The 24,717-nt window shown below is 48.4% G+C and overlaps 1 protein-coding gene and 1 long non-coding RNA gene across 3 annotated transcripts in view; both read left to right on the top strand.

The window, feature by feature from the left end:
- The first annotated feature begins 154 nt into the window (after window positions 1-154).
- Window positions 155-9,561, top strand: LOC130598417 (uncharacterized). Of its 2 annotated transcripts, none has more exons than XR_008972001.1 (3): window positions 155-382; window positions 3,999-4,192; window positions 9,162-9,561. It is a non-coding gene; the product is annotated as an uncharacterized LOC130598417 (long non-coding RNA). The 2 variants fall into 2 exon arrangements; XR_008972000.1 differs by lacking the exon at window positions 155-382 and adding an exon at window positions 2,837-3,415.
- A 3,138-nt stretch (window positions 9,562-12,699) lies between these two features.
- The window catches only part of TEX264 (testis expressed 264, ER-phagy receptor), a 35,986-nt gene continuing 23,968 nt past the window's right edge, over window positions 12,700-24,717 (top strand). The window contains exons 1-3 of the mRNA XM_057407831.1: window positions 12,700-12,850; window positions 13,936-14,227; window positions 18,455-18,676. Of these exons, the coding sequence (XP_057263814.1) occupies window positions 13,970-14,227; window positions 18,455-18,676 (480 nt within the window). The 5' untranslated portion in view covers window positions 12,700-12,850; window positions 13,936-13,969. The remainder of the gene's footprint in view (window positions 12,851-13,935; window positions 14,228-18,454; window positions 18,677-24,717) is intronic.

The following is a 24,717-nucleotide window of genomic DNA, read 5'->3' as shown; positions in this document are numbered from 1 at the left end:
GGTCTTCTCTGGTGGGTGACTTGCTGGGGAATGTGTGCGCGCTTCCCTTGCTTATCTTTGGGCTGGGCGAACCTGTGGGGCAGCCACCGACTTGGAGTTTTCGGTGCTGGGTACCCGGGGGCACCTGGGTCTCACTAGGCTGGGGTGAAGCGGCTGTGGTAGGGTAGTTGGTGTATGAGGGTGTCCTGTTTGCTTACAGGCTTTTTAGATGAGCCTGTCTGGGCTGAGAGTTGGTTCCCTATTTCTTTGAGCCAGGCAAGTAAGCTCTGCTGTTAACAGAACCTGGGCAGAGCTGTTGGAAGAAGCTGAAGAGCTGACAGGGTCAGACTACACCATGTCTTATTGCCAGGATCTTCTGAGCATGTCTCTGGTGTGCCTGATGGTGGGGATTGTCCTCGTCTGGGGATGCGGAGCCTCCATAGTTGATGCAATGTGTCCTGAAGGAAGATACGGCTTTATCAGTTGCACTGTTTCCTTGCCTGCGCACCTGAGAAGGTTCAACAGATGGAGCTGGCTTTAGGAGAGCCTGGTCATAGCTTTGCTGCAAAGGTGTACAGAGGGGGTGGTGATGGCCATCTTCTGCAGGTCTCTCAAGGTTCCCTTGCACATAAGGCACATTAGCCTATAGCTGGCATTTGGGCACAGCTTACTAAATCTGGGTTCCCTTAAGAGGAACAGGGTGCTGTGCCAATTCTAGTGTGTGATCCTGTTAATAACTGTATTTTCCCACTCATGTTCCTTCCTCATTTGACAGTATTTGTGTTGCTAGACAACTTTAGACTGACCTTTTTATGGACTACTCTCTGGTGTCTCTAGAGGAAGGAGGTGCTTAACTCCTATTAGTAAGCATGTCCCTGAGACTAGCTCATTCTAATAAGTGTTTCAAGGAATCTGACTTTTTTAAAATCAAGCAAGCGTTTGATACACACTAATAAATGGTCTTAATGCGTACAGCTTGGTCCTGGTTCTCAATGGACAGTCAACAGCATGCAGGTCATGAGGCCCTCTGATACCTTGTCCTGTGGGGTGGTGGGTGCACTTCCACCTCTGACACTGTAGGAGCATTGAGACAGAAGTTTGTTTGAAGTCAGTAGTAGTGAAATGACATGTGTGGTTTGGGTGCCAGGTAGGTGGGGCTCAAACCGGAAATCAGTTATTCCTAGGTCATAGGTTCTTTTCATAATGTATTTTTTAATTTTTGCAGTCTGTTAATGTTCCTTGTGGCCTACTCTCCTTTTTCATGGCACACTGGGAAGTTTGGCCTTTGTTTATGGAACATTGTCAAGTCTTTGACCTGCACTCCCCTTCCTAGAGTGGTATCTCCTTGCCCAAGGCAGGGAGATTTGGATTTGGCCCAAGGCCCCAGGCATTGCTCTCTCAGGTGAGGGCTGTTCAAGTAGGTATTGTGTTAATCAAAGTGCTTTGGGAGCTGCTTTTTTTCCAGTTTGGCAAGTAGATAGCTTTTAATGGATTGAGAGCTTTGTTTTTTTGATGAAGACAGTAGCCATCAAGCTCTACTACAGCTATGAGGATCCTCAGTCTAACTCTCTGTAAACCACACCTTTTGAAGGGGTCCATACTGCTGTCTTGCCACATTTTCTTATCTGTGTTGTGTATGTCATTATTTGAAAAAAGTCTTCATCCCGACTTTCATATTACAGCCAGGACCCTGTTAGGTGCCAGCTGCCAGGATAAGAAGTAGTAGAAATATGCAGCTCTTCTCACACAGCGCATGCAGAATTTGAGTTAAAGCAACAGATTCTGAAGGTATTTGGTCATAAACGCTTCTTTCCCTCCCCCCCCCCCCCCCCCCCTTTTTTTTTTTTTTCTAAGATACAAATCCATACAGGGGAAGAAAGGTTTCTTAACTGATAGCTGGGAACAGCTGAAACATCCCAGAATATTTTTTTACAAATATTCTTATTGCAGAGAACAGTCTCTCAAGTGTGTTTATAGTTATCACAAAAAATGGCAACAAAAAATGAGAGGAAATAATAAGAAGCAGTAGCTGATAAGATTTGTTCTCGGGGAATTTAACATGGGTTGTATTTTTAGTCAAGCTGAAGAGTAAGCCGTGTTTCTGTGCCAGGAAAGTGAGAGCTTACTTCTCACGCCACAGCATGACATAATTTAGCAAAAGTTCTTCCCTAACTTACCCAGCCCAAATGTTTTCTGTTATCTAATTGTATCATTATTTGCTTTTATACCACTGACAGTTTCCAGACATGCTTACCAGCATAATAGGGTGGTATGTCAGTGTCATCTTTACTTTAGCACTATAAGCTGAGCAGTGTGAGGCATCTGCCTACCACAGTAAGAATGTGCTTGGGTGGTGGTGTGTGTTGTTTAAAATAAATTAAAATCCCCAACAGTTTACCTTTCCAGGATATTTGGAGATACAACTCTTAAAGTCAAGAACTTTTGTCTGAACCGAGGCTGCTCAGATTAATAAATAATGAACATTAGCAGGTCAAGCCACTCCAAACAAGCAAAGTGCCTTTCCAGGTTCCTCAATCTGTGGCCTTATTAAGCAAATGAAGCAAAACTCTCCCAATGGTGCCAGTATTAAAAAAAAAAAAAAAAAGTTAAAGCAACAGAGTCCAAACCAAAAAGAGATCTATTTCTTTTATTTAGGACATAATTCTTCCTCTCTCCCCAGTCTGCACAGCATTTAGGCCAAGTGGGGGCCCTGGTGAAGTTAGGTTTTGGCCTGTCTCACAGATAAAGAAGCCTGAAGGGTGAATTGCCTGTCTGAAGTCCTGAAGGAAGTGGCCACCTTGGAAGCCAGTCCTTTGGCACCCTCCTTCATTGTTGCTGTAGCAATTAGCTCGTTGGCTTGCAGATACACCCATGGGCATTGTGTTGATTAGTATGGCTGTCACGACAGCCCTAAGGGGTAGAGCTCCAGTGCTCTGGACAGGGGATTTTCACAGAACAAGGGACTGCTTTTCCTCAGGGAGAGGGAAATCCAAAGCCTTTGATTTGCAGAAGGGGAGCAGGAGCTCCAAAAAGTTAATGGCCTTTAGTCAAACACAGGCTCCATGGTTGGAGAAATGAAGCCTATGAGCCCCAGCTCAGTGCAGCTACTGTGTGACGCTAGCACAGGTTTGCTGTGGCAGACACCTTCAAGATGGCATTGGTAAGGCTTCCCTGGCCTAGGGAGCAGCAAGCTGTGCTACAGCACTGCTGGAGGAGAAAGCAGCTGTGTATTCCCACTGAGAGAAACCCCTGCACAGAAACCATCTAAGTTCAGAGGAACATAGGCCTTGCAAGAACAGCCTGGGTCTTGAAGCTTGTCCCCTGCCTCCCCAGATGCAGCAAGCACTCTTAAAAATCCTACAGCAAAGTGACCAGAATCCTTGTGTTCTGTATTCCCTGTCCAAGTGTGGGATTCTCCTGGTCTCCTTATGTGAGCGTGATTACCTGGATCAAAAGTTAATCTTGCATCCCTATCCAGAAATGCATATCCAGAAGTCTGTATGTCTTACAGACCCTGGCTGGCTCTTGAGCGTGACAGCAGTGACCTTTAGAAGCTCATCCCTTAATCCTAGTGTGACCCACCTTCCTCTCTCCCACAAATACAGCATAAGCAGCTCCTTGTGCAGCTCTGAAAACCTTTCTTAATTTTCGCTTTTTTTTTTTTGTTGTTGCAGGTCATTTATTTTTCTGCTCAGTTCTTTTAACTTGCAGCTCAGTTGAAAGCTGCTTTGAAGTCCAGTTCACAATTTAGCTTCTTTCACAACAACATAGCACCTTTGCTTTAAGCTTTCTGCTGGATTTAAGTGCACAGTAGCTAAATATATTAATTATGCCCTTAGACTTCAACTTGGCATGGGGCACAAAAGGTACAGTAGAGGCAACGCTACTCATACCCCATGCTGGCTTGTCAGCAAAGGGAACACATCAGGGATAACATCCTACTGAGACTAAGTTTCCTTATGTGATTTCAGCCTGTCGTTAAATGCTCAGTAAATCCATGGTTTTTTTCTTACATGCAGAAAGGAAGGGCTGATGGATACCTCCTCAGTGTGAAACATGTTGTAGCTGAGCAGCAAGGACAGACCTGCCTGTCACCTACAAGAGAACCTCCAGCCTTGCCTGAGCAGGACAGTGCCTCTGCTCTGCTCCCTTCCTGCCATCTGCTGCTGATTTCTGGAGAAGACATCAAAGGAGGACCAAAGCAGGATACCTGGTATGTGTTTATACAGCTGGAAGGGGAAGAAAGTCTTGGCCATGCCCTGCTGATGGCTCACCTGCGTCAGCTGCAGTAGGGCAGGTTGAGAACTGAAGCTTTAGTAGCTCTCAGTGCATTTGGCTGAGGGGTCCTGTAGCACCCTGAAACTGTCCTGGAGACTTGCTCTACCTACATGCAGAAAATGAAAGAAAATTCATAATATCAACTCCAAGTGACCCTGAGAGTTTTACTCTGCTTTTAGTGCTTTCTGACAGAGGAGGGAGCTGTCAGCTCACCATTGAACTGTTCAGCAAGCAGTGGTGCCCACCTGGGAGCTGGTGAAGGTGTCTGGGTTGCCCACCAAGGAAGAGGCTAAGCCTGTCTTGCAGGAGGTGATGCTACCCTGCAAGTGCTTAAGTCTTTTGTCTTTAAGTGCATGTGTGGGGTGTTTTGTGTCCCTGTACAATGGAAACCACAATTGCTAAGCTGCAGGGACAGTGGGAGCAGCAGGCCTGGGAAGCTGTTTGGAGCTGGAACATTTGGCAGTGGGGTGTTGCACACTTTGTTGGTGTAGCAATGCCCTCCTCTGCTACACCAAGAGGCCCCCCAAAACTGCAGCCAGTGCAACAGTTTCCTGCTAGAGACAGAGCACCTTCCTCTGTGTCTGGGCAATGCAGGCAGGCCTTTTATCTGGGTTACCTTCCAGGAAGCAGAAACAGGCAAGGCAAAAGCTAGGTTATATTGATCTGAGGTTTACTCAAGCCAATATGGACTAGTCTGAAGTGCAATAACAACCTGATTCCATCTTCTGTTTCTCCTGGTACAACTTGTCAGTAGCCTTCCTGCCTTGCCAGTAGCAGTGTGACAAAGTCTTTCTTAGTTACAACCCTGAAATAAAAAGAACTTCTTCATTAAGTGTTGCTTTACAGCTGTATCAGTCATCTTCTGTCCAGCTGCTCATGGCAGAGCTCCAAGTGGGCTGAGTTGGCTGGTTTGGCAGGTATGTGGAGTGGTGATGGTGGTTTGAGTGTGCAGCTGGGCAGAATGCATCTCTGAGTCAGAGGTTTCTGGTGATGTTGCTAAATACAGTTTGCCACAAAGGTCTTTTTCTACTTCATACTGGAGCTGTCTTTATGCAGTCTTCTGCTTTCAGAAATATGGCTGAGATCCAGTTCCTGCTAGTCATATGCATTCATTTGTTAGCCACTGGAAAAAGGCAAGTAAGAAAAAGTGGCGGCTGCGTTATGCTTGAGGACTGGTTTCCACCACACTTGTCTTCTGAGAAAGATTGAAAGTTGAGGCAGCCTGTCTTCCTATCCAGGATTTTGTGATTTATTTCTCCAGCCATGGAGATAATCTGTATGTCAGATGACTTCATTTTGAATTGTAGTGAGACAGTGAACCAATGATTAAGGAGCATGCACTGTCTTTGTTGTGGTTCTGATTTTGATGTGTTGCTTAGTGTACAAGAAAGATGGATTGTTACTTGGCTAAGGCTAAATGTGGAGGTAATGCTGCGTGCTATATGAAATAGAATCTCTTTTCAGCCTCAGTCAGTCCTCTGAATCCTCTTCGTTTTTCCCCAAGGTACTGCTGCTAGAAAGCAGCAGCCTTTCCTCTACCTCAGTCGATGCACCAGCTGCTTTGAATTAATGGTAAATCTTGTGTGTCTTGTACAGTGGTGACTGACTCACATCAGGTCACTTGATCACTTATTCCAGGAAAATAACACTCAAATTTGTCAGAGAACTGTCCCTGACACTGAAATATTTGCGAATTCAAAGCTTTTGCAACTCTGGCAATTTCTATATGTTTTCCTCTAAAATTGTTCATATGAAAATGCAGGGATTGCACAAAGAGCCTTGCTAGACTCTTCAATTTGACAAGAGTTTAAAATTAATCACTTGGACCAACAGGACCACTTGTTCCATGCAATTTAGCTCAGACTAATGTAGACTTGCAGAAAGATCAAGGCATAAACTTGGGACATAATCTGTCTATTCCATGGTGAGTCTTCTTTAAGAATTTTAGCTTTAGTAACTCAGAAAAGGCTGTGTCTGTCTGGAAAAAAAAAAAAAAAGTATTACTCCAGTGATGGACTTAATGCAATCCTTTTATGTTATTTTTTGAGGGACTTTTTTTGGACAAGAGGCAAATGGTGCAGGAACAAATTCTTTAGAGGCATAAGACTTCCTGTTCATATGGGAGGAGCAAAGGTTTCACAGCTAAATAGGAAAAAGGCTTGCTTTGAGGCTTCTGAGTTTTGGCATGAGTCCCTGTGGGGTGTGTGTCATGGGCTCCCCAGTCTTTGCAGTGTTGCATTTCTTCACAAAAGTGGGACCTTTGCTGGTACTGAAGTAAACAGAAAAACCATGGGGATGTGCTTGGAGCAAGGGGGAGCAAACTGGATGTCGTGTGTGGTGAGTGGCTCTGAGTTAACTGCCACTGCTGTGTATCTCTGTCATTTCAATATGCCTAGTAAGGTCACATCGCAGGGCTGAAAACCCTCCTGCTCTCTCAGAACTTCAGAGGGACTCTGTAAGGCTCAGATTTGGCTAAACAGACCCCTTAAATGACAGCAAGGAGACCAGTTAAATGCCAGAACTGCCTCATAAACTGCTAAAATCTTGGGAAATTGATTTATCTTCAGTCTGCAGTGCTGAGCCAAGTGACATCTTGTTATTTGGGGCTTTATCTAAACTCCATTTCTGACTTCACAGATGAGAGCTGCAGTGTCTGAAAAATAACCTGGTTGGAAAAGCTGCTAACCTCCAGCAGAAAATGTGCTTTAGTGGTTTACTAAAATGGAGGGTGAAGCTGTGGCATGCAGAGGAGGGCAATGCAATTTCTAGTGCTCATTGGTGTTCGGGCTCAGTGCAGGTGTTTCTCACATATTATCCTCTGCCACAGCAGCAATAAACATTGTAATAAAAAGACAAGACACTGCTCTGTTGTGCCACTCTCTTCTGTCTCCTCCGCCATGCTCGCGTTAGGGCTTTGCACTCAAAATTCAGATGTGGATCACATTTGGCATTATAGCTGAATAAACTATAGTGTTAAAAATATTCCTGGATCTCCCTTTAAATGGTTTCCCTTCTCACTATGGCATACTTGGCATCACTGGGATTGTATTTCTATGCTCTGTTGCTGCAAAGTTAAGCCTATATCAGTGTCAGCAGTTCAAGCTGTCTTGTCAAGGGAAAGAACAGCAGCCATAGGATCCAGTTTAGGCCTCCTGAACAAATCAGGTCAGCTGAGCTTCTATGGGGACACTAATAAATGAGCTTGTCTAGCAGAGCTGCAGTGGTGGGCTTAGACATGGTCCAGTTTGAACTGAAGCCATCACCGCAATGGGAGCGGTGCACCCTGCTCTGCTTGCACATGGGCTGGCCTGACCTGATTGTAAGCTGGGAGGAATCAGACTGGGCATAAAACTTGGGGATTTGAATGCAGTGGGAAATGTTTTTACCACCTGTGCAAGTCAGTAACCAGGAGAAGTGTACTCATGGTGGGTGGTAGTGCACCAGCAGGCAGTGACACTTGTAAGAGGAAAGGGGGGGTCATGCTGATGTGAAATAATGTCAGAAATCACCTGTGCATAATAGCTTTTATTGTAAATGCTGTGTACCCCACAAGATGAGGTAGTAGGAAAAGAAAAGGAAATATAAGAGTGTAAATAATCAGGGTTTCTGAAAGTCCTTTCAGATGAGCTCCCCCTTGTCAAATTTACAGCAGCTCCCACAGATGTTGGAAGAGGCTTGTGAAGTACTTTTTCAAGATAGTTTTTTTGCCAGGAAGGAGATGAAAATCTTGCATGAAAAATGTCTTTCGACTCTAAATTTGGGGTGGTCATTGGAATGTAATTCTTTACACAGCCGCCAGCAAAGTTTTTTTAAAGTGCTGTTTACACATGCGCATGAAAAACAGGAGCGTGCCATGGCTATAAGAAATTAATTTTCTGCTTTTTAAAGCTATCAATTAGGGCTGGAACAAATGTTTGTATTTGCTATTTATTCTGCAGTCACTCTTGTAAAACTAAAGGACATGCTGGCATGAAGGCTCTGTTGGTGTCATTACGGCTAGGCTGCTTTGCTTTGTTCAATGTCAGCTCCTCTCTGGTTAGAGTGCATTTGTGTAAGGCTCTTAAATTCCTGTTGAAACCCCTGAAGCCTGTTAGGGGATCCCTCATTAAAAGTGCTTGATGACAGTCTAAAGTGTCACTCACTGTAGAGAATGAGTTTATTGACAAGGCTACATTAAACCCAGCACTTCTTACAAGCACAGTTTGCAAACCCAGAGAGACAGAGCGTAGGGTGTTCATGCTTTCCTTGTTTCTGTGTGGATGGAAGAAAAGAACGCTCTGTGTAAACAGTCTCATGTTTTCAGCAAGAAAAAGAATCTAAGCTTACTCAGGACTTCACATACAATAGAGAGGTTAAAAAAAGGACAAAAGGCTGTTTTGTGGATGTCTGTTCTTCTGTAGCTCAAAGACAATGTAAGATCTTCCTCAGGATAAAGAAGGAAGTACATGATTGCCGCTAAGACAATGAAAATTGAAGGCATGCCCCAGGAAGAGAAATTGAGAGAACATTTCAATACACATTTCCCTATAAAGTACCTTTTTCACCAGGAAAAGGTGTGTATAGCCCCATTCTTTGTGTGTGTGATACACTACAGTAGGAGGTACGAATATCCACAGTGCAGGTAAAGGGAGATATTCCCTTCTGGATCAAACACAAACAACTGCAAGAAGCATTGCTGCTGATTTGAGGAGAACAGAATATGGCTGCAGAGAAGAGCTCCCTTCTGATCACTGGCCCATGCCTGGCATCTGGGAGGAATTTACCAAACCTGTTTGGCCATGAGTCAAAGTTGTGCACCCTAATTCCAAATGACTGGAGCTATAAATGGTTTAAAATGATTTTCAGGGGAGTTCAAAGATGCATAACACGCTCCCCCAGACTCGTACATGATCTTTTATTCACAGAAAATCAAAGCCATGTACAAATGTGATTGCTGGCCTTGGGGAGGGGAGTCTGAATGACTGCTTATCATTCACAGAAGCTACCAGAGTTGGTGACATCTGAAAGGAAGAGATGAAAGCTCCATCGCAATTTGTTAAATAAAAACAACCTTTATATCTCACTAAATAGCTGATAAGCAGATGTGCAGGATGCTACTCTACTGTTCAGTGCTTCCACAGCAAAAGGAGGACCTCATAGGCTACAGCCTACAAAAGTTTTTCTCCTGTAACTCCAAGAAAGTTTGCTTGTAGTATCCATGGAAATTCCTGTGGCAGAAGTCAATATTAAGGCAAAAGACCTGGCAAAGCGCCTGGAGTAATCTGTCCAATTGTATGCATTCCTATTCTAAAATATTGTTAAAATGTAATAATGATTTGTAAGAACACAGATTTTGTTTATTTTATCTTTTTTTATTTGTCCTAGCAAAATGAAACCTGTAATGAGAAGTTTCAACCTGAAGTAATCAAACTCACTGGAGACTGAAGTCAGTATACACACAAGAAAAGATGGGTGCACACTAGTTCTAAGTAAAAGTGGCTTGAGAACCTTCTACTGACCCACATTCCTCCAAAGAAGTGTTAGAAAAACTATTTAAAGGAGCAAGAAGCCTGGTCATCTCAAAGGTAGCACATAGTAAATTTGTTGAAGAATCATAGGATGCCACGTATCAGACTGGAAAGGACTGGTCTCCAAACTGGAAATTCCTCCATCTCCTGCTGCTGTAGGTCTTTGCTGCTCAAGACACCGTGCAGGTATTGCTGAGTGTTTTGTCCATCACTGCAGTCGGTTCGGTTCAGTTTGGTTTGGCGGCTTGAGTTTTGATTTAGTAAGTGGATCCTACGCTGTCCAGGTTTGTATGGTTCAGGCCTGGGATCTGAACATAAAGATGAGAATCTAAACTCAAGGCAGGAGGTAGGGAACGTTATGTGCCTGCCTGAAAATTTCATTCCATAACTTAAAAACTTTGCATTTAATTACAAGACCCTTTTTGCTAATACATACAGGAAGAAAGTAGTTTGCTATTTAGCATTTGTGGCCTAAATAAACAGCTAACCATAAGACAGCCCTGCATATTTTTTAACACTTTTAGATTTGTCTGAAAAGACATAAATGTCTTCTTATTCTGTAACACTGTGAATTTTTAGTTCCTGTCACATCAAAGAAACAGCAGAAATCAGCGGGAAATTAATTTAAACGTGAGGGGAAAATATGGATCAATAGTTAGTCCTTCAGTGTATCTCCTCTTCTGCTTTATCACCGAATGGTGAAGGGCTGAAGTGCTGCCAGCCTCTTCAGGCTGCTAGTCCTTCACAGGATACCAGGACATGTGTGTTTGCTTGTGTGATCCCTTCCTATTGTCCTGTCGAGGTTTTCCCATCAACAGCAGTTTCATTTGAACAAATGAATATTTTAGAAAATTTATTGATTGGTACAAGAGGTTCTATAGTGGCAAATATTACAAGTTTATGGTGCCAGTGGTGGGCGTGTGATGTGGCCAAGCAGGTGAGGAAAATGGGGAAACCTCCCAGAAAGCACGAGTTTTACATGCTTCTGCCTTGGCTTTTCTCAGTGTACTGCTTCATAGTGAAGGTATGAAGCTGCTACATGAGACCCAGATTTTAGTGGTTAGTGATACTGGGAAAATGTATGTGTTAAGTATGTGTGCTGAGTTAAATAACTCTAAGGGTGGAGAAAAGAGAAGTGTGTGATGGCCAGAGCTGGCAGTTAAAGAGCTTCTGAGTTCTCTTCCTCTTTCTGCCAGTGATTCACTGTATGGCTCCAGGCAGGACACGTAACCAAGCTGAAATATTTTCCTCCAGCTGCAAAAGAGCTGTAGTGCCAAATACAAGGAAGGCCTGTGAGATTTAACAGAATTTTACAGAAAGCCGTGAGATCCCTGCTAGAAAGCTGCTACAGAAAGGCAAGTATTACAGTATGTCAAGCTACTGTTCATAAATGACCTCCTTGGCTCCACATCAGAGAAAAGCAGTGCCTGGAACTCCCTCTATGAACAACCCTGATGAAGAGGGTTGGAACAGATGGGAAACGGATGTGAAAACACAGCAGGAGAGAGGCGAACTCCACCAGCAGCAAACTCCACTGCTGCTGAATCTGGAGGTGGCTTGGGCGGGTGTACCAGCACCAGAGAGCAGACTTTCCCTGCCAACAGCACTGAAGAGGCTGAGAAAGAGAGGTGTCAAAGCTTTTATAGAGTGGAAGAACAAGGATGGGAATTGTGTCTGGGTCCTTCTAGCAAGTCTCTCTTGGAGAAGGAGAAGAAGGTAGGGAAGACTGCTTGCTCCTCTGTCATGGTTTAAGCCCAACTACCAGCTAAATCCCACACAGCCAGTTGCTTACATAATCCTTCCTCTAGTGGGATGGGGAGGATGAGTGGAAAAACAGGTAAAACCCACAGGTTGAGATAAGAACGGTTTAATAACTGAACTAGTGAAAACTGAAGTATAGTAACAGTAACATCATTATCACCATCATCAATCCGTTTAACTCTTTTTTTTCTCAACCCTCCTGGTGCTCCCCCTTGCTGACTACTGCTGTCCATGTCTGCCAACCTATCTGCCGGGTTTTCCTTCCAGCAGTGACAAAGCCCGACCATCAGCAGAAACAGTCTCACCGAAGGGCCCAAGCGCTGCAGAGCAACTCTGCCCAGTACCGCGACCAGCCAGGCCCTGTGGTCAGGGCCGTAACGCACGGCCCGTGTGTCCTTTGTCATCGCGGAACCTGTTTGTCCAGCGCCCGAGGGAAGGAGCCCATTAACCGGACCCTCCGGCTGCTCCGGAGCCCGACGCTGGGCGTCACTCAGCCGGGACGCGTGCGGAGCTGCCGCAGCCCCAGCACAGGTAACGCTGTGCTAACAGGTTACACGTTGTTTATCAGTCACGTCCAGCGGCATTTTGGACCGGCACGTGCCGTGAGGGGCGAGAAGCCTTCTCACAGGGGGCACGGGTGAGCAGGTCCCGGCGGCCCCCGGCGCGGTGCAGTGCGCGGCTCGCGTGCTGGGCCGCGGGGTCCAGGGGACGGGGCGCGGACCCATGGGGACCGGGAATAATAGCCGAAAGCACCGGTTTCTCCCCTGGTGCCAGCCGTCTTTTGGGCCCTCGGGCCGGCAGCTCATGGAGAATCGCCAGAACTGTGATTTGAAGTAATAAATCTATGTTGGTTATGGGGAGGAGGCTAGGTGCTGCTGGGGACCGGAACGGGTGTAAAGCTCCGGGCGTGCTGTGGGTCAGGGGCTCCTCCCCTGCGAGGCCACCCTGAAGCAATGCCCGGTACCACTCAGGTGTCCCCAGGGTGGGACATACAAGCAGGACATTGTCCACCTTCGACGTTCCTTTCCAGTGTCTGTGTTTCTTGGTGCCCCTGCATTCAGCCCCAGAGTTTTGGGAAGAAATCTTGTCTCGTGAGGTCCTGTGGGAGAAGCTGCTCCTTGGGACGCCCCTCCTCTGGAGAGCAGGTCCGAGGCAGCTGGGTGCCATTCAGGTGCTCTGCTGTGACTGTTCTGCTTTTGGCCTTGTATGTTCAAAAGGAAGCAATGATGTTTATTTTTTCCTGCTCTAGCGCCAGAGATCCTGCGCTAGAGATCCCCAGTGGATCAGATGTCGTGAACTGTTTCTGGGCTGAGCTGGTTTTGCAGGTGAGTAGGGCCATGGTTTGATATGGTGCCCAACCTGGTGCTGCCGTGGCACTGAGAGCGTACCTGGCGGTGCCGGATCTGCAGGGCTTGGTTTTGCTGTACCACTGCTTGCTGGGGTTGAGCAGAGCTGCCCTTGGCTTCTACCAGGATGTGACTCTTTTCTCTTGCTGTACAGCTGAGCAAGCAGCAGCCACTGTGAACAGCTTTTATTGGATAAAGTGTGTTTAAAACACAGAGGTGAAGGTGAGTTGTTTACTTCAACCTTTGCTTTCAAACTGAGCTCCTGTGCAAGTCCCAGGGGAGTGTTGCAGCCAGTCCCTGTGACCAGGTCTGTGTATTCAAGGGAGAATAAAAAGCTAACAACTCTCCTGCAATGGTCTGGGTTGCAGCTTCCCAGAGCCACTGCTCTTGGTGGGTGAAAACAAGCAGGAGGTGTTCACCAGACTGCTGTGTCCTGCAGCAAGTGTGAGGGAGAAAAGTTGCCAAGCAAAACAGGAAGCTTTTGTTGGGGTTATAAAAATTCTTTTAGGCTAAAACTGACAATCTAAAAGGTTTACTGGTAATTCATTGCACCTGAGTGTGTTTGGGATGTTTTTTCTAGCTAGGTCTTCAACTTGCTCTGAGCTTCTCTGAGTGCTTGGATCAAAGGGGCTCCCCTGGTCAAAATATCAGGCATGGCATTTATAAATTAAAAATTATTTTATTATAGACCCCTGATCCTTAGCCCAGTGCTGGGTATCTGTTGATCTGTTGGGTCATCCATCTTTCCTGGATGCAAGGCTGGACATGAGCAGTGTGGCAGGTTCTGGGAGATGGGGGCAGTACCTCTCCATTTCTCCTCCATAATCACCTCATTCCCAAGAGGTGCTGAAGCAGTATAATTTGTACCTGGTGACCAATTGGAACAGGCTGATGCAATGTAGGGCTAATATACAGGAGATTTCTAGGGTGGTTCCACTGTCTTTAAGCTTCACATGTGAGAGGGATTGGAAGTGGTTGTGTTTTACTGCAAATAAATATCTTCAGAGTGATTGCTTGTCCAAGCGCTAGCTTAACTTCCCTTCTTTCTCATCTCTTGCCACTAGTGCATCAGGAAGTGTGGAGCGCCAAGCATCCGTCATGTCTGACTGGGTGCTCCTCGGGCTGATTGCAGTGCTGGTTGTGCTGCTGCTTCTGACCGTCTTTGGCTTCGCTGTCTACTCGGGGCTCTTCACAGAGGTGGTTGTGAGTGCTGGCTCCCCACCTGTCGGCAACATCACACTGGCCTACAAGTTCAGGGTAGGCCCCTATGGTGAATCTGGGCAGCTCTTCACGGATGGCTGCAGCATCTCTTCAAAGCTCTACTCCATTGGTGTCTACTACGACAACCCGCACACGGTAAGGCATGCCTGATGGGGCCTGTAAGCTCTTGTGGTCAGCACCCGGGTTCACAGCTCAGGATGCTCCCTACCTGTATTTCAGGCACTTTCAGCTCACCTTCTGTAGATGAGTACTGGGATTCACAAGGTCTCCCAGATATGTAGAGGATGCTCTGTGGGGAAAGGCACCTGAAAGCAGGTTATTTCTTGGACAACCCTAACTGGAAGGCATTGGTCAAGCAAAGCTTGCTATCTTCTGATAGCTCCTTATGAGCAAGTTATCAGCAGCATAGTGGATGTTATTATGGAGCAGAGGCCAATGTTCATGATCCCAAGGTAACGCATTCCTTGGCAGATACCTTGGCTGCAGGAAGTGCAGCCAAGGCTCCTTCTGGACTTGCAGCTCTGTGGCTGAAAGCAGATGGTCTCTTCAGCTTGCTCTGTTCTTCATCCATATTCCCCTTGTTTGTAGTGCTCTCGTGTTTTTCTGAGCTTCCCTGTAGTCCTTTCATCCCCTGAGAGTTCTTACTGAAACCTCAGGTGAGGTGTGCTGAGGGCTCCTGTCTGATGAAACAGTTAACTCCATGATGCTTTTCAGGCTGAGAGGTGAGCAAAAAGTGCACTGCCTCATGGCTGCCAGCAAGACCTAGGTACTCTGGTGGGTACTGTCCAGGACAAGGAGCAAATAAAAGTGCACCAGAATTTGCTGAAGAGTGAGGAGCCTGGTAGCTGATGTGAGGTGGCACTGGGGTCTCCAGATAACAGCATGTGGGCATTTGTCTGTGGCAGACAGCCTGGCTCCCCAGTAATGCTGCAGTAGCTAGCGTGACCGTGGAGGAATGCCACAGGAAGGGACAGCAGAGTAGTTAGCAGCTCTGTGTGTATGCTTGGGCATGTGTGCTAGGGGTGGTGTGGGGCACAGTGATGGGGTTGATAGTTCTCACCCCGTGCTTCTGCTCTGGGGGTGACTGATCCTATTTTAGGAACCCTGTTTCGTTGCTTGCAGCATGGTGCTCCCAAGGGTTGGACCTGCTTGGACAGGACTTGTCCGTGAAAACACAGTCCTGAGTGGCCTGACAGGAAAATATCAGAGGCAAGAAAGCACTGAGCTTGACAGTGGCCTCTGGAGCCTGGTGCGCTCAGCCACCTTGTGTCTTTGTATCTAGTGTTGAGCTGACTTACCTTTTATCTTCCAGTTTTTACTTCTGGATCATGGGAGGCAAAAAGACACTCTGCAGTGCCTCTTCCTGGCCTGGGAAGGAGGGTGGTGGAGTGTACTTTCCCCCATGGAATAAGCTGGGCAGTGGCAGAGTTTGACTGAACATGCTTGGACACTTGTCCGCAAGAAGTGTCTTGTTTGGAGTGGGTGAGGGATGGGAGCCGTGAGGAATGCATGGTGTGCTGAGGCCCGTGTGGTCCAGGTGGCTAATTCTTCTGCCACAGATTTGTGTCCTTGCATCAAGGTTCTCACCTGGAGTTGAGAACCCTGTGCGGGGCAGTAAGTGCTGCTGGAAGGGCTCAGCATCCATGCTTAGTGCTACCCTGCTCTGGGGGTGTGATGTGAACATGCCTGTGGTTGCCCTGCAGACCTTCTGCTTTCACACTGTGTGCTTGTACCTGCTGTAGCTGTGATGGTATGGGAGATGGTGTGCGCTGCTGGCTCCTTGTTCCCGGAGGTTCAGCAGAGCAGAATCGGTTACTCAGGCTCCCTTTCCCCTGGGAGGAAGAGGACCTCTTCCTCCTTGTTTTCAGCGCTCTCCTGACCTTGGTGAAGCACCCTGTGGCAGAGGCTGGTCCATCCAGAGATGGTCACCCGTCGCGGATGTTGACTTGTCACCAAAAATAGACCTTTTGTCATCAGGCAGCAGAATGTGCTTGCTGCCTGCTGTGTCCCCCTGTGTCCCTGGACAAGCACTGCTGGGCTCCGCCCAGACAGCTGCCTCCAGCCTGGCTCTTGGACACCAGCTGCTGTGGGGTTTAGTGCCCCAGTGCTGCAGCAGGAAGGGGCTGATGACCAGCAGGTACCAGTGTGGGATTTGCTGTCCTGGCACATTTATGGCCAAAGGAGGCTCCTGGTAGAAGAGAGGATGGGGATGCCAGAGAACATCAGCTGTGTGCTGGGCAGAGCCCCGTGGCCTGGAGCATGTGGGATGCCTCAGGGTCACACTGGGCCTCAGGGCAGCCGCATCCCCAGAGCTTCCTTCTGGCTCCTGGCTCTTAGTATTCACACAAGGATGCTCCCTGAGTGCTGCTGAACCCCTGCCAGTGATGTTTTATGTGGTTTAATGGACAAGATTAATATTAATTTGCACTTTTTTTTTTCTTTTTTTCCTTTTTATTTAATATTTAGCAGCCCAGAGGATTTCTCCCTACTTCTCCCACCTCTGTCAGGAACAAAAATAACTCCTCAGCAAGGATGGGATGTGGCGGGTGGGTTTGTGCTCAGCTCCAGCCAAGCATTTCTGCTCACATCTAGTTGTAGGCACGTGCCAGGGCCTTTTGCCTTCCATCTGCATGTTCACATGCTGAGTGACCAGCCTGTGCCCAGATGTTGGATGGATGAGGCCAAAAAGCTCTCTGAATGCAAGAATGGGTTTTGCTCCAATCAGCAGAACTGCTGATTAGGTTAACTAATAATTTCCAAAGATTCTCTGCTGGGGTGCTTGGGGGAGCAGAGGCTTTGATCAGCATCTGCCCATCCTAAAAGGACAATTAGGGAAAGGGTGGTTTTAGCTGGAGTGTTTCCTTCCTTCCCTTGAGATGGTCTGTGTTAGCCAGGGGAGGAAGCAAATCTGTCTTGCTGCTGTCCTTGAGAAAGCACCCATGGGTCTGCACACTATGAAATAGCAAGTTAAAAGGAGAATGGAGGAAGCAAATGTACCTGGCCCGAGTGGTGCTGCCTGCTTCGGCAGCTCTGGTCCTTCCACCTGCTCTGGGGGTGAACTGTCTTTGCTCAGGATGTAAATGGAGATTTCATTTCGTGTTTAAAGGAATTTACTACAGATGTCCCTTATTTCCTTGCTTCATTTGGACTTTTCCCTAGGGATGCCTTTAACTGTTGCCTCTTTCTGTCTTTGGGGTGGATCTGCTGCTTCTTCCTGGCCCCAAAGCAGTGATACTCAGCGCAGCCCTGTCTGCAGCTCCCTCTTGCAGCATAGGAGGGCAAAAGCGAGCTGTCAGGCGCCAGCCCTCAGCCTGGTGAATGCTGCTACTTCTGACAGGCTGTTTTCTTCCTTCCTTTTTGCATCTGCTGTGTTTCTCCTCCGGGGTAGTCCTGCTCTGCAACATTAAAGAGTGTTTTAAAGGAAAGGGAGGGCAAGGAGTGCAGTGTGAGGTAGTTATGCTGCAGAAAGAGACGCACAGGCAGAATTAGGTATGAGATTGGGAAGCACAGAGTGGTGATCCCCTTGGGAGGCACATGAAGAATGGAAGTGGTAACACGGTGGCCTTGTGTGCACCCTCTTTCTGCCTCACATCATCCCCACAAGAGTTTTGTGGTGCCAGAGCCTGCAGAGCATTCCCAAATACAGAGAGAGCATGTTTTACGTTTTGCATGTTGTTGCGGTCCAGGATGGAAGGGGATTTGTTTCTCTCTGTGCTACTACAAATAGCTTGCTGACTGTGCAAGTCTTCATGCCTTCATTTTCCCATCCCTGAAACAGCTGGACTGAGTGTGCTCATGTAGGAGAGACCCATCAGCCTCTGTATTTCTCTCTGGCTTAGTGCTGGTGGCCCGTGCAAGTCGGTTCCACCAGCGCATGTGTCTGGGTGGCTGCTGGGAGTAGGCACTGGTGCAGGTCAACCTCCTTGAGGGTATGGTGGAGGCAAGTGGGCAGGTTGTGGTCAAATCTCTTTTTAGTTCCTGCCAGAGTAGCAGGGATGCCCTGCACATGGGGATGGTGGTGAGCTCATCTTAACAGTTGGGTCTCTGATGCGGGGGAGAGCAAGAGAGACACTGGGCAGTTACTCACCTGGGACAGGTTTCGGTGAGCAGCCTGATGGGGTTTCTTTGCTGCAAGTCCCTGTGTCCTCCAAGGAGGGAAGCAGTACATTCTGCACTGGTCTGTGAGCTAAGGCTGGGAGGAGTGTGGACACCTAGGAGCGGGCACCTACTTTGGTGTGCCCGATCATTGCATTTACCCTGGTTTGTGGTGGTCTACTTCCTCCATGCTCAGTAGGTTGAGGTTTTGGCTGGTATTAAGACTCTCTCTTCTTCTGACACTGGCTGTCTGTCCCCCTTGTTCAGGTGTCTCCAGAGAAGTGCCGTTTTGCCATAGGCCGAATCCTCAGCGAGGGAGATGCAAAGCCGTCAGAAGAGCAAATCAAGCGGTTCCAAAAGTATGGCTTCAAGATCTTCTCCTTTCCTGCTCCCAGCCATGTGGTCATGGCGACCTTCCCATTCACTACGCCATTGTCCATCCATCTAGCAATCAACCGTGTCCACCCAGCCCTTGACACCTACATCAAGGTAAGCAAGCATGACGTGAAGAGCTCTGCATGTGTTCAGTGGACTGTCAGAGGCTTCTCATGCTGACAGCTAATGGGGCTGCTCTGACATGTCTTGATGTCTTCCCTTGGGCGCTGCCATCAAGATCTCCTCCTTTTGCAATCTGGCAGGTGTTTTCCCAGCAGGGGTGTCCTCCCATTCATTCCATAGGTGCAGGGGTGTCTTTTCTGCTGTTTTGTGTTGACAAGAATTCAGTTCTCATCTGATGGCTTGCTGCTTTCCTCCTTAATGCAGAGATAAAAGCTGCTATTTTCCTTGAATGTCTTCTTGTTAGGATCTGGCAGGCATGTGCCCCTTTGGTGTAATGCACTGTGCCATGAGACTTCTGTTTCAAGTGCCAGCCTCACTGATGGGGCAGCTGTTTTCTGCAGGAGTGGGAGGAGAAGTTAGAAACTTTCTGGTCCATGGGCTTAGGAAGACTTTGTTTCAAGCAATGCATTGAAATTTGTGGCCCTTGGTCAATGTTGGGCAGCTGTGGGCTGTTTGCCCTTACCCTGAGCAGAGCAGGTGGCCATCCCCACTGCTTCTGGTATTTTGATGACAGCTGTGCTGTTTTGCCCCGGCTGCCGGACCAGCTGCAGCAAGGGCGTTCTCAAGCAGCACATCTGACACAGGCATCTCCAGGTCCAGGCTTTCTAGAGAGTGGGGATGGTCCTGGCCAGCTGGGTGATGGAGGGAAGGGATGTGACCATCCTTCCTGGTGGAGAGGATGCTGGGGAGGGGCCTGTGCTCAGCCCCTGGCTGATCTGGCTGTCGAGTCCTGCTGCTTTCATTTGTTCGTGTTGAAACGCACTATTTATAAACTTGCTTTTCCTGGCGAAACTCCCAGCCCTGTGGGGGAACCGTGTGAATCCTGCAGCCTGTGCTATGCCGCAGAATGACTACCGGGGTGCCAACCCCAGAGCTTCAGTGAGGGACTCTGCCGACCCACTTGCGCACCCCAGCCTTAGGTAGCTGCCTGCTAGTAACCAGCAGAGGCGTGTTAACACCGGCAGTGGGTGAGACCTCTGCTGCTCGTGTCCCCCTAGTGTTGGAGAGCTGATGGAGAGCAGAACCAGTTCCCCATTCTCTTCATTCCATGCTGTCTACATCTCTCCCTGGAGCTGAGTTTTGGTGCGGGGGGGGTTGGGCCCTTCTGCCAGCCCTGCAGTGGATGTGTGGGAATGCGGGGAAGGGGCTGGCACGAGTGGGAGCATCAGGTTGGCTGCGGGAGTGTTCGGCGACATGGGACTGGAGCTGCCTTACTTGGGGAAAGGTGCTGGTAAGCACATCTGTCGCGTGAGAGATGGGGTTGTCGGAGCTAAAGAGGGAGCCATGGATTGCTCTGGAAGCACCTTGGCAGCATTCAGTGGGAGGGGCCGATTTTGAATTAAAATAAAGAACTGAAATCCTATGGGAATGCAGTGCCCAGGGCCACGTGCAGAGGGAGGGGACACGTTTTGATCTCTGCCTCAGTCCCTACAGCACATGTCAGGGTGCATGCATCCATCCCCAAGTCCTGCAGCAAAGAGTGGCCTCTCTGCCCATGTTAGACTGACCATGGGGTTGCCTTGCCAGCCTGGGGCAGAGGGGAATGGGTACTGCAGGTCCCTGCACACTGCACCCTGGGAATGCCCTGGCTTCCTCTGATGTGGTGTGGGGATCTTTGGAGGGTGCTGGCAGCTGTGCCACCAGCATCCCTGCAATTTCTCCCCTAGGCCGGACCACCTGCATCCCTGGGGCTCTGCTGGCAGTTCACAGGGTGGAGAGATGGGGAAGGGGCGGGGGGGGGGGGAACTTTCATGGAAACAGGTGACCTATGCCTGCTTGGTGGTGGGAATGGTGGTTGCCATGGAGACAGCTTCTCCGAATAGCATCCTTCATCCCACCCCTGATGCCCGGCTCCCTTAAGCAACCCGAGACAGCAGTGAGACAGATTTGCTTTATTTATTTATTTCATGCTGTGCCTCCTTTGAGAAGGGCACTGTTAATAAGAGCCACAGGTCAGGCCTGCTGAGTGCTGTGTGCCCCCCACTGTCCTCCCACCCCAGCAGCAGCAGGGAGGAAGCGGGTGGGATGGCAAAGTCAGGAGGCATGAAAGGGGACTCAGTAGCAGAGGTAGAATGCCAGCTCCAGTGGAGAGGAGTTAGCTGAAGTGGAGGGAGGATCCATGGCTGCCTGTCATAGAAAGGAGGTGTGGGAGAGCAGGGATGGAGAGGGAGGAGGAGGAGGCAGGGAGAGGAGTGGAATGTAGGGAGGGTGGAGAAAGCTTTGGAGATGCTGAAAAATAGGGGAGTGGAACAGGAAGAGGAGGGGAATGAAGGGGACCTGTGGGGTGAAAGCACATCCTATTTTGGACCCTTATTTTTGGACCTGTTTTTAGCTTAGAAAGTTCTCTGACTTGTCACTATTGCAAATTGGATGCTTGATTTCAGCAGTGGTCTTATTGCTGTGGTGTAGAGATGTCTGGTGAAGATCTTGCCCCCTGCCACAGACCACCCCCCCTTGTGAGTTTGTTCTGAGCCAGGTAACAGTGACCGCAAACACGTGCCACTGTCCCTTAATGAAGTTGTTGTTTCTTCATTAAAAGTGGAAAATGATAGAATTATAGAATAGTTAGGGTTAGAAAGGATCTTAAGATCATCCAGTTCCAACCCCCCTGCCGTAGGCAGGGACACCTCCCACTAAACCATGTCACCCAAGGCTCTGTCCAGCCTGGCCTTGAACACCGCCAGTGATGGAGCATTCACAGCTTCCCTGGGCAACCCATTCCAGTGCCTCACCACCCTCACAGGAAAAGAATTTTCTCCTTATATCCAATCTAAACTTCCCCTGTTTAAGTTTTAACCCATTACCCCTTGTCCTATCACTGAAGTCCCTAATGATGAGTCCAGAATTGTACCAAGTCCTACATCTTCTCTGAGTTTGAACGAATGGCAGGGATCTGATTGATTTATCAGTCAAGCCTGCAGTCCCCACAAAAATAAATCATGCTTGCCAACAGGATCTGACAGCTGTAAACATGTGTTGGTTGGCATTAATTATGTCAGTCTTTGCTTCCTGGTGATCTGGTCCAGTTGCAGCCATCCGTTTCTTTTGCCTTGTGTCTGTCTTTGCTGACCAGCCTGTGCTTGCCCGAGTCAGCTATTTACCCATTTTAATTTTGGCAGGCAAAGGCTGCTGTCTCTCCTGGGACTTTGTATCATCTGCAGCTGGCCAGAGATCACCCTTTGACATGCAAACAGCTTGTCAGCTGGGATTTTGGTGTGTTTTAAATGTGTGTTATCTGGACCTGTGAGCTATGTGTTGTGTCTTCTCATGGAAGAGCAAACATTTCACCCGGATCCTCTTCCCATGTTGTCTGGCTTTGACCTAACTCAATTGCAGAAATACTCACTGAACACTCCTTTCTTCCTGGTGACACCACCAAGGTTTCCCCCAGCTGATGTGGCCGGGGTCTGTGCCATCCTTAAGACTGTCCTTTCCCACCCAGCAACCCAAACAGCTTCTTAATGTGAACAGCTTTCTGTCTGTAGAGGACTGGGAACCTACACGTGATTTTTTACAGCAGCCAAGCCTCGGTGCCCAGTGCCCTTGTGAATATGGCTGCACTATGTCCTTCACCTCCTGCTCCTCTGATCACACTGCCATGGCTGCTGGCTTTGCTCAGATCTGTTGATCTCCCTGCTGTTATAAATGAAGGTCTGTGGAGCTGTGTTCCCATCCCAGGTGGTTTGTACTTTAAAGGCAAAACCATGGAACAGTCTTTTTGCTGGGCTGTGTTGGGGGCTGGGATCAGGGATTCACAGCCAGTAAAACAATTGCAAAGAGGCTCAATTATTGGGATGTTTTCCCCTTAAATTATTTCTCCTGGCTGATCTAGTTTGTTTGGTTTGGGCTCTGTGCAAGTGGTCCAGCTGCAGTCTGAGCATGTGTGAGACCCTGTTGCAGCAGCAGCTCCAGCCCATCAGCTGCTGCCCAGGGTTTTCCTCTGGGCATGTAGGAAGTACTACAGAGACTCAGCCCTCTCTGTGGTGCTGTTCTTCAACCATAGCCATGCTCATCCTCATGAACTCCTTTGGTCTCCTGTGAGCTCTGGGGAGCACTGCCAAGGCCACCCAGAGTTCTATATCCATCTCCCCAGGGAGGGTGAGGAGCAGGATACCTTTATCCAGAATTTATCACCAATATCTCATCATATGGGCCTTGAAGGACTCTTCTAGATGACCTTCTTCCTTCTTGCACCAGTGGGTCACCTTGTGGAATATGGTTGTAGCTTTCTGGGAGCTGGAGCTCTCCATCTTTCTCCTTCCCTCTTCCTATGCCCCAGGGTGACCGTGGGGATCAGTTTGTGGATTTTTTAGAGAAGTTTTGGGTTTTGGCAAGAAAGGCCTTTAGTCTTAGCAAATATGCATTTGAATATAAGTCTGTAGAGTTCCCAGAAGACAGGAGGTTATCTGATGCCACTGTTAAGTAATCCTCACAAATCAAATAAAAACAGGGTGGGGGGGGAAAAAGCCCTTGAGAGTCATAGAGGAGTTGTCATGTCTAACTTGTATTGATGGCAAAGATGAGAGCAAAGCTGACAGTGTGACAGGCTGCTGTGCTGTGGGCTGGCAAGGGCTTGGAGTAAGGATACAGACTCTGGGGAAAGTGTTTTGGGAGCCTTTGTGTCTGCATGGGCCCCAAGCTGGGCTGTAGGTTGGGTCACACGTGGCTTCTGCACTGCAGATGGACCTCACTGGCACTTGACTCCCACGGGTTGTGTACCTCAGGGCTGCAGCAGCAGCAGTGGCTGTCCCTCACATAGCTCTGGTGCAGTGTAGCTGCAGACTGGTGGCATCTCCAGTAGGATGGGGATGTGGCTGATGATGGGAAGCCCTGGGGAGGGGTGGATGCTTGGGGTGGTTGGTGCAGACAGACTCCTGGTGGAGGGTGGGAGTGTTTCCAGAGTTTGGTTTTTTTTTTCCACTTTTGTAGGGCTTTTTTTACCTCAGCTGGGCTGACTCAGAGCAGGCGATTGATGACAAGCCATCTCCCTGGTGTTGCCCACTCGTGATAGCCAGCCAGCAGCAGGGTTTGGAAATGAGGGGGAAGGAACAAGACCCATCCTACTTGTTTTCCCCTCTTAGAAATAAAATCCAACTCAGATGCTGCTCTGGCTTGGTTTATCCCAGGACCAAGGAAGCCCTTAACGTTGTCTTCATTGCCAGTCACTCATGGTCATGAGTGCTACATAGTGGATTGAATTCTCTCGTCTCCCTTAGGAGCCCTGTGGAAGTGTTGGCTGTTTGCAGTCTTCTCCTCCAAAGGGCAGTAGAGCACAGCCTTGATGCTTGCAGCATCTCCCTGCAGACAGGGAAACTGAGGCACAGGGGATGTCACATCCAATCTGCCACATGCTGCTAAGGTCTGGTCTTCCACTGCTGCTCATGGCCATAGGAAGAGAGAGCAGAAAAGGGCAGTGTCAAAGATGGCTTTGGGCAATTGTTTCTGATTGTCTGGGGGCTTGTGGGCACTGGGTAATGTGGTGGTGTGCATTGAGTACATCACACCCCCTCCTCTTGCTTAGGCTTTACACACCCTGTGTCTGCTGCCAGTAAAAGAGGTGATGAAAGTAGAGAAGATTTTAGCCTTATTTTAGGGGAAGACAGTTTAAGGATGGGAGCCTCAGCAAGCTAAAAGTCTCTCCCTGCTCCTCCCCTGGTTGATGTAGAGGATGAGTTTTGGACTAACTTGGCCAGCAGTGTTGGAGGACACCCATGGCTGATGTGTGCTGTCTGCCAGGAGCCGGTGAATCTCTTGATCTTGGGCTTGGCAGGCGCTGGCAATGGGTGGCACAATACTGCTTCGGCCTGAACCTCTCTGGAAGGTGACATGCAACGGCAGGGGCTAGAGAGGGACACCGAGGTGTCTCTGCATGGGCTTGGCGCCTTCACAGACATTCATCTCCTGTTGACCTGCACTGACAGCTGGTTTTCAGGAGTCTCTCTCCAGCAAGGCTGCCTGCTTGCTGCTGGTTG

The sequence above is a fragment of the Pezoporus wallicus genome, unplaced genomic scaffold, assembly GCF_028554395.1.
Source record: "Pezoporus wallicus isolate ANWC-B61680 ecotype Strahan unplaced genomic scaffold, APGP_CSIRO_Pwel_v1 contig_3568, whole genome shotgun sequence".
In the NCBI taxonomy this organism is placed as follows: Eukaryota; Metazoa; Chordata; class Aves; order Psittaciformes; family Psittacidae; genus Pezoporus; species Pezoporus wallicus.
This window is presented reverse-complemented; position numbering and strand designations above follow the sequence as displayed.